At 52.9% G+C, this 7,479-nt stretch overlaps 4 protein-coding genes across 4 annotated transcripts; 2 read left to right on the forward strand and 2 right to left on the reverse strand.

The window, feature by feature from the left end:
• Positions 1–15: 15 nt before the first annotated feature.
• Positions 16–2,299, reverse strand: BO97DRAFT_479026 (acid phosphatase DET1). Its single transcript, XM_025700662.1, has 2 exons — positions 2,104–2,299; positions 16–2,047 (listed from the first exon to the last, which is right to left on the reverse strand). The coding sequence occupies exons 1-2, from the start codon at positions 2,116–2,118 to the stop codon at positions 53–55; spliced, it is 2,010 nt and encodes a 669-aa protein (XP_025550070.1). The 5' UTR covers positions 2,119–2,299; the 3' UTR covers positions 16–52.
• Positions 2,300–3,688: 1,389 nt separating this feature from the next.
• BO97DRAFT_116389 (Dor1-like family protein) lies at positions 3,689–5,629 on the forward strand. Its single transcript, XM_025689948.1, has one exon. The coding sequence runs from the start codon at positions 3,814–3,816 to the stop codon at positions 5,320–5,322; it is 1,509 nt and encodes a 502-aa protein (XP_025550071.1). The 5' UTR covers positions 3,689–3,813; the 3' UTR covers positions 5,323–5,629.
• Positions 5,439–5,954, reverse strand: BO97DRAFT_116424 (uncharacterized protein). The gene has a single exon (XM_025689949.1). The coding sequence runs from the start codon at positions 5,870–5,872 to the stop codon at positions 5,555–5,557; it is 318 nt and encodes a 105-aa protein (XP_025550072.1). The 5' UTR covers positions 5,873–5,954; the 3' UTR covers positions 5,439–5,554.
• On the forward strand, positions 5,630–7,250 carry BO97DRAFT_116388 (uncharacterized protein). The gene has a single exon (XM_025689947.1). It carries the CDS (start codon positions 5,938–5,940, stop codon positions 7,219–7,221), a length of 1,284 nt encoding a protein of 427 aa, XP_025550073.1. The 5' UTR covers positions 5,630–5,937; the 3' UTR covers positions 7,222–7,250.
• Positions 7,251–7,479: the final 229 nt, after the last annotated feature.

A 7,479-nucleotide genomic window follows, 5' to 3' on the forward strand; every position in this document is an offset into this window, starting at 1 on the left:
TGAATGAATGTCTATGCGATAGATGCAGGGACCGTTCGTCCCGGTAACACAATTAGTATACGCTTCCTCTTATACTCTGGTCTTCGCGGCGTTGGGCGTCTAGGGCGTCGTCGTGGTCGACTTCACGGGTCGTGTCTGGGTGCTCGTTCGATTCGTCTTCGTTCTCGTGTCCGTCGTGGGCGGGGCTGTGGCTGTGGTTGTGGTTGCTGCCTTCGTAGATGTGCTGGGTGTGCTCCGTCGCGCAGGTGGTGCATTGCTCTTCGGAGTAATACTCGGATTCGGTGTCGTGTTGTTGGTATTGGGGTTGCGGTTGGTGTTCGGTCAGGATGTTGGCTACTCGTTTGGCTTGAATGGCTCGACGGCCGCTGGAGGTGGTGGAGATGTGGGGGTGGTGGTGGTAGTTGTGGGACCGGGTGCGTCGAGGCCGATCGTTCTGTCTGCTGCTGCTCTCGTCGTCGCCGTCGTTGCCAAGGTCTTGGGATGGTTTGCGAGAGGGGTCGGGGCGGTGGGTGTGGTGATGTGGGTGGGAATGGGGGTGGTTGGAGGTCGAGGCGGAGCGCGGACGGGCTTCTGGGGCTGATTGGTAGGATTCGTGCTGGTGCTCTTGATTGTGGTGGGGGTGGTAATGCTGATACTCGTGCTTGTCATCCCGCTCGTCCTCGGATGGTGCGAGGCTGTTCGCTCCGCTCAGGGAGCCGCCGCCGTCACGGCCGACGAGGTGCAGGTAGGCGTAGTTCGAGCGGGGTGGATGGAGAAGGTGGTCTTCGCTGTCACGGTGGAAATGCCGGAGGTCTGGCCGGCGATGAACTGGCTTCGAGCTTGGGCTGGGGCTGGAATGGGTTGACGAGGGGAACGGATGGTCAGAGATATGGGTTGTGTCCTTCAAAGTCGTGGTTCGAATGGGTAGTGATGAGCTTGCGCTTGAGATCTCAAGTTCCAGTTGCGTGCCATGGAACTCATACTTAGGCGAGGGAGCGGGGTGCGTCCTCTCTAGAGGTCGAACATCCCTCGAGCGATCTCCAAGTGCTGGCTCGGGGGCCGTGATCATGTGTGGTTCCCCATGCGCGGCGGGCTCTGTCGAAGTTGTAGTTGGCGAAGTACCGTGGTCAGCGTTGGTGTTGTCTGGGTTGTGTTTGGGGTCGCTTGTCTTTCTGGAGACAGGAGATGACGTATCCACGTGCAGCTTGGGCTGTTCTTGTGCATGTGCTCGGGACGAACGGAGAGAATTACCTCTTCGAATGCCATGATTGCACCCCTCGGGACAGCCGCCCCATTTGCGTCTGATCGGCACCGGCGTTGTCTCCGATGGCGTAGCGGGCTGCGTAGGGCTGAGACCCTTGGCTGCGCGTTCATGCTGTCTCTCGAGCTCTTTCTCCTTGCGCAGATCGGACCATGTCCGGAGCTGGTTTTGAAGTACATACTTACCGTTGTCTGGATTGAGTTTCATGATAACGAATTCGCAATGGTTGATGTTGCGGAGGTCTTCAAAGTACTCCACGCTCCAATGATACCACTTCATAAGAAATACCCTCGTCATCAACCCATGCGTTACCAGCACGCAGACACTAGCAAAGTCGTTCTCTCCAAACAGTCGCCAAAGTGATTCATTGAACCCACTAACGCGATCGTACGCATCGGCGGCAGACTCGCCGTTGGGTATCCGGTAAAAGAAATGTCCGTAGTCTGCGCGTTCCAGCCACATCCGTTCCATCTCCGCCGAACAAGGCTGGAAGTTGCCAAAGTCCTGCTCTCGTAATCGAGGCTCCTCATAGACCTTGATTGTATGGCGAGGGAACGGGGAAGGTGATGGCGAGTCCGAAGTCAGGGACTGGAGGATACCCTCTGTGGTTTCACGAGTGCGACGGTAGGGTGATGTGAAGAAATGTATCGTGTCATCGGGCCGGAGGAGGGCGCGTAACTTGCTCCCAGCTTCCAGAGCCTGACGGTGTCCTTCCGAGGTGAGTTTAACCCGGTGATCCGGGATGGTTTGATGGATCTCTCGATTTTTGTTTCCTTCTGATTGAGCATGTCGGATCAATATGATCATCTGTGAAACAAGTGAGTTACTAGAATGGGTTCACCTTCAAGGATTGTGCCACTTACCCGCGGCTTGCCCATGGTTGCTTTAGCATGTGGTGGTGCAGTTAGTGTGGGGATACGAGAGGCACAATCGAGGACTTTGACGGCGGACAGTGAAGCACAAGGTACGCCCACAGATTGATCGCTTTCCCGAAAAGCGTGTGGCTTGCAATTCAACCTTCTTCATTCGACAACTAAACGAAGGCAGGATAAAAGAGAGCGAGAATTCAGGGTGTTGAGGTGAAAGAGGATTTGCAATGCGGCGAGACCATTGGAGGAGGAACCTGGGGATTGCCTGATGAGGTTAGCGTGATCCAGTGCCAGTGTGATGTCAGTGCCCTGGTTAGTCAGCAAGGACCAGGCCAGGCACCGTTTTATGCCAGCAGCTTTTCTTCTACTCAGCTCTTTGCCTTAGATCTCTACCTTGTTCTTCGATTGTCATAAGAATAACATGCAGTCAGAGGCTCAGCATTGTAGGATGTGACCATAATCTGCCAACTCTATCTCCCAGAAACCAGGACTGGTATCATGTTATAGTTACCATCACAAGCTGTATAAAGCCAAAAGTTGCAGCAACATCAAAGGGAAGATTTGGTGCACTTCATAGAATAGCGCAGAGGTACAGTAGGTATGCTCACTATGGCAATGACTAGTCAGCCAATGCCCATCAAGTAGGCGCCTGATATTACTTGGAAGGTCGCCAAGAAAAAAAAAGCTTCATTAACTGGTTCTTTCGACCGGTGGCAGCGCAGTTCATCGGCTCTTCATGTATAGGTCACATGAATCCATATAAAGCACTCAAGAAACACCTTACGCTGCCTATTGCTTAGAAACAACGCAACACTACGTCGTCAATGCTCCTTTCCGTCAACATGCGATGCACCCATTATCAGAGTGACGTCCATTCCAAGTGTCAATCAGTACCCTTCACAGATCGATCACTCACTTGAATACACTTGCGCCTCTGCCTCGCAATCCTGATGGCGCACCTTCGTAGCGACCGTCGCAAGAGCGTAAATGAGAGCATGAATCCCCCATGTTTACCAGGCCCGGGAAGGACGACACCATGTGGGGATGATGTGGGGTACTGATTCTTCTCGCCTCATCCTTGAGAAAGTGAGAACGTAGACAGTAGCTGGGTAAGAACCAAACCAAGTATCTTCGGGAGAGTCCTGAGGGATGGCCCGAGTCATCCATGCTATATTCAGTAGTCAATTCAGGGTCATACTTCATTTGGGGGTTGAGCGAGCAATGAGAATAGGGTGGTAGAAGAGAAGACAAACCCGTGAGAAACCTATACATGAAGATAGTGAGCCATCAGCTTGATCGCAATGATCTGGTGAGCGTAAACATACAAGAAACCACAAAAGCGCCTGAAGTTGGGCTATAGTGATCGAAGGACTCAAAGGATTCTCCTCTGTTCAGATCCAGGTAAATCAAGTAAGCATTATTACCTATGTTTCGATATTGCCAGAAACATGAAGTTTGGCAGATTTGTAGTGACAATAAGTTGTTGATGTGGTGGTGGTCCACCTCAGCCGTGCAGTGACTGAGACAATGTCCCTAGAGGGTAGGAAGCACTAGACGGGGCCTGGCCAGTGGTCGCCAAGGCCGCATGCCGTGCCAATCCGTCACCATCAAAGCTGGCCAGTTTCTCCTGTCTATGACGGCTAGTTTTCAGCTTCACCACTTCCTCTTTCCTTCATCTTTTCGTGGGTTCTGGAGAAAGCAGCTATGGCCGATAATCTCTATGAACTTCTGGCTCCCCAGCTGGCCTCAACGGCAAATGCCACATCCGATATCCGCTCCCGGAAGCATGATACTACCACAACGCAGTACCTCAATCGCCTCCCCACCCTCTCCCTCCAAGCTTTGCAGACGACAGAACCTCAGTCCCTAGCGCAGTCCTCACATTCGACCCTTCTGTCGCTACAAGCGCTTTCGAACCGTTCTCACAAAGCCTTCGTCACTTCTGCAGATAACCTATCCAACCTTCGTACAGCTATCCCCCAATTGGCCCGCAACGCACACGAATTACGAGATGCCATCCCCAAACTGGACGAAGAAGCGGTTTTGTTCTCGTCGAAATATAGTAGAGCAGCGGAGAATGTAGCGCTCGAGCGACGGAAGAAGGTTATGCAGCTGGCAAGGAACGTTGACCGGCTGTCGGACATCCTGGAGCTGCCAACCTTGCTTTCCACAGCCGTGGCTTCTGCCGCGGCCAGCTCAGGTGGTACAGGTAGTTCCGCTTCGACCACATACTCGACTGCACTGGATCTTTATGCGCACATCAAGAGACTGCAGACTCTGTACCCGGATTCTCCGCTTGTCAAAGACGTGGTCATGCAGGCAGAAGAAGCGATGAAGAACATGACCTCCAATCTGATTGCTGGACTCCGGATGCAAAACCTGCGGCTGGCAGCTGCAATGAGGACCGTTGGCTGGCTGCGGCGAGTGGCGCCTGAGTTGGAAAACCTCTATAATGATGGGGAAGCTGCCTCCGGAGAGGGTGCCTTGGGTGCAGTCTTCTTAATCTGTCGACTGGCAAATTTGGTATCAATGCTAGAGGCTCTGGACCCTCTGCGAGAGCTGGCCGACCAGGAGACGCACCGCAGGCTTCACAAGACTGACAAACAAACCGGTGCGACAGGCAACTGGTCCGATGGTCACCAGACGGAGAAATACTTGAAACGATACATCGAGATTTTCCGCGAACAAAGTTTCGCGATTGTTTCCTTGTACAGGAATATATTCTCCCCCGACCAGTCCGAGTCTGAATTGGCTGTGGCCGGTCTACGCGGAATCGATGCTCGAATTAAGGCGGCAGCCTCCAAGCCAGCCCGCAAAGAAATCCCATTTCAACGACTTCCGTCCGCTTTGGCCACTTTTCCTATGCAGCTAGTCGAACTACTCGCGGATACGTTGCGCACATATCTTCCTAATGTTCGTGATAAGAGCTCGCGCGAAAGTCTCTTGACCCAGGTCCTATACTGCGCAGCCAGTTTAGGTCGACTTGGGGGAGACTTTGGCATGATTCTTACGGAGCTGGGAGATGAAGAAGATGAAGAAGATGACGATTTGGCCTACGAATGGGAGGAGGTGACGCGGAAACACCGAGCCTTGGCAGGGCGGTTGGAACAGCTGACTGGAGGTGGTGGTGTTGGTGGTGGTGGTGGTGGTATTGGTGCAACGACGACTGGGTCCTCCTCCAAAGGGACACTGCAAGTTGCCTCGCCGGTTTAACGAGTGACAAGGTGACAAAGTGGAAAAGTGACAAAGTGACAAAGGACGTACTTACTGTAGGGCTTTCCACAACAAAGATGGCAACAAACCAAAATGAGGGCGCCATTGTCAGTCTCTCTCAAGTGAAGGGATGAGCGCCTTTTGTTCCTAAATAAGGGAAGTTAGGACACCCCCGGGGCCACTAACCCGATAGGGCATGGCATCCGCCGTCCAACGCTGTCTGGACCATCCGTCATCCTCCCTCTCCTCCTCCTCCTCCCCTTCCCTCCCTTCCTAGGTTCTTTCTCACCCTATCCCTTTTGACGACAATCTCTGGACTCCTCTTTCTCATTGACTCTGTACGACTTTCATTGCCTCTCAAAGAACTCAACCTCCTTCCTTTGGGACTTCTTTCGTGACCGGTGCTGGTTTCCGGTCCCTGATATATCCTTACCTCCCCCCGCCCGCCGCCCTCTGTCGTGACGTCCTCCCTTGCATACTGTGCTACTGATCCATACGCTCTTGAGCCATGAAGATATTCCCCTGACTGCGTGAACAAAAAGCTACACATACACAAATTTGCGACCTTTGATTCAACCCTTCTCCCTACCTCCTGTGACTCCAACGATATCCCTGATGGCCGTTCCCGCCCTCTCCACCAGCGGATTGATCGATCCCACGAAACAGGCCGAATATCCTATAGTGCTGGGCGACAGGCTCGCTGGCAAGGGCTCGTCAGACTCGCAGCTGGTTAATATCCAATATAATTACAAAACCAAGTCTGCGACCGCCCGGTCCGTTATTTCCCGATCAAGGCAGTCCCGCGATCGTTACAACCTAACGGTCACCGACAAAGCACCGAATGCTGAACAAAATGTGTTGACCTACGCCTATCAAGGTAGTGTAGACCCGACACGAGCTGCACCGGAATCAGGGGAACATAATCTAGTCTTGGTTTTTGACGCCAATCGGAAAGTGTTCGTACTAGAACCAGTAGCGACACAGCTCAACTTCAATCTCCGGTCGGCCCCAGCCAAATCACACAAGCAGGTCATTGAGCAATATGAACAGCTACGAACATTACAGGAGGAGGACCATGGATTGGGCGACGATCGAGGGTCTGACAATGCCAGCGGTAACGATGATGGTCCGGCGGATGACAGCAATCCATATGACTTTCGTCATTTCCTTCCAAAGGAGAATACCGACGATGACAAGTCTACCTCGGATATCAGCACCGGCAAAGCTGCGACACCGTTGATGCCTGCAGTCAAACCAACTCCAAGTCCTAAGCCTATGCCGGGCAAGCAGAAGCAGCGAGATCCGCCGCTTCGGAAGAAGGAGCGGGCAGAGGCGGTCAAACCTCCGAAATCCACCCCGATAAAAGCGCCTCCTAAATCTCCGGTTCGGGCTGAACGCAAAGGGCCCGATCGGAAAGTGGCCCCTGAAGACGAGACGCGGACAAATACAGCGAAACCTTCACCAGCTGACACTGGACTTGGGTTGGTCTCGTCTCAGATCACCGAGCCTTCACCGGGGTCAAATATCATCATTGATGGTGACCTGATCATTGAGATGGGGTCGCCGCGGCCGTCGAGAATCGACACGACCTACTTCTCCGATACGCACACACCGGCCAGTGACGATCCCGAGGACGATGAAGATGTTGATCATCTCCGGCTCCCTTCTCCGGCCAGACACGGCAAGGCACCTGCAGTTCGCGAGCCCGTCTCTGTGCCGCCCGCAGAGGAGGATGAACTGGACGATGATGATGCCTTGGCTGCTGAGATGGAAGCGGCTTTTGAAGAGAGTGCACGAGAGGAAGAAGAGTCGCGTAGCCAACAATCACAGCCACAATATTCGTCGCATCTATACCACGCTCCAAGTGACGATGAGAGCGAGGTTAGTGAGGAGGAGTGACCTTGTTGCAATTAGAGCTCCTGTTTATCAAGCTGTATTTCACCCATGTAACACGTCTTCTATATACAAGCATGGCGCTTTTTGGAGTTTATAGTGAAACCCCAATGGGGTCGAACAGTTATGATCAGCAGAGATACCAGCTGTTGCACCGTTTTTACGTTCAGAATTGTATTTGAGTCTGAATTAAAGATTTGCTCAACAATACTTTGTGTATAACACAATTGTCACAGTAACACTTCAAGCTCTCTTGGGGGGGGG

Source organism: Aspergillus homomorphus (genome assembly GCF_003184865.1).
Source record: "Aspergillus homomorphus CBS 101889 unplaced genomic scaffold BO97scaffold_26, whole genome shotgun sequence".
NCBI classification, from domain to species: Eukaryota; Fungi; Ascomycota; class Eurotiomycetes; order Eurotiales; family Aspergillaceae; genus Aspergillus; species Aspergillus homomorphus.

Coding starts and splice junctions, on each gene's coding strand:
- BO97DRAFT_116389 (XM_025689948.1), top strand. CDS start 3,814: ATGGCCGATAATCTCTATGAACTTCTGGCTCCCCAGCTGGCCTCAACG.
- BO97DRAFT_116424 (XM_025689949.1), bottom strand. CDS start 5,872: ATGTGTAGCTTTTTGTTCACGCAGTCAGGGGAATATCTTCATGGCTCA.
- BO97DRAFT_116388 (XM_025689947.1), top strand. CDS start 5,938: ATGGCCGTTCCCGCCCTCTCCACCAGCGGATTGATCGATCCCACGAAA.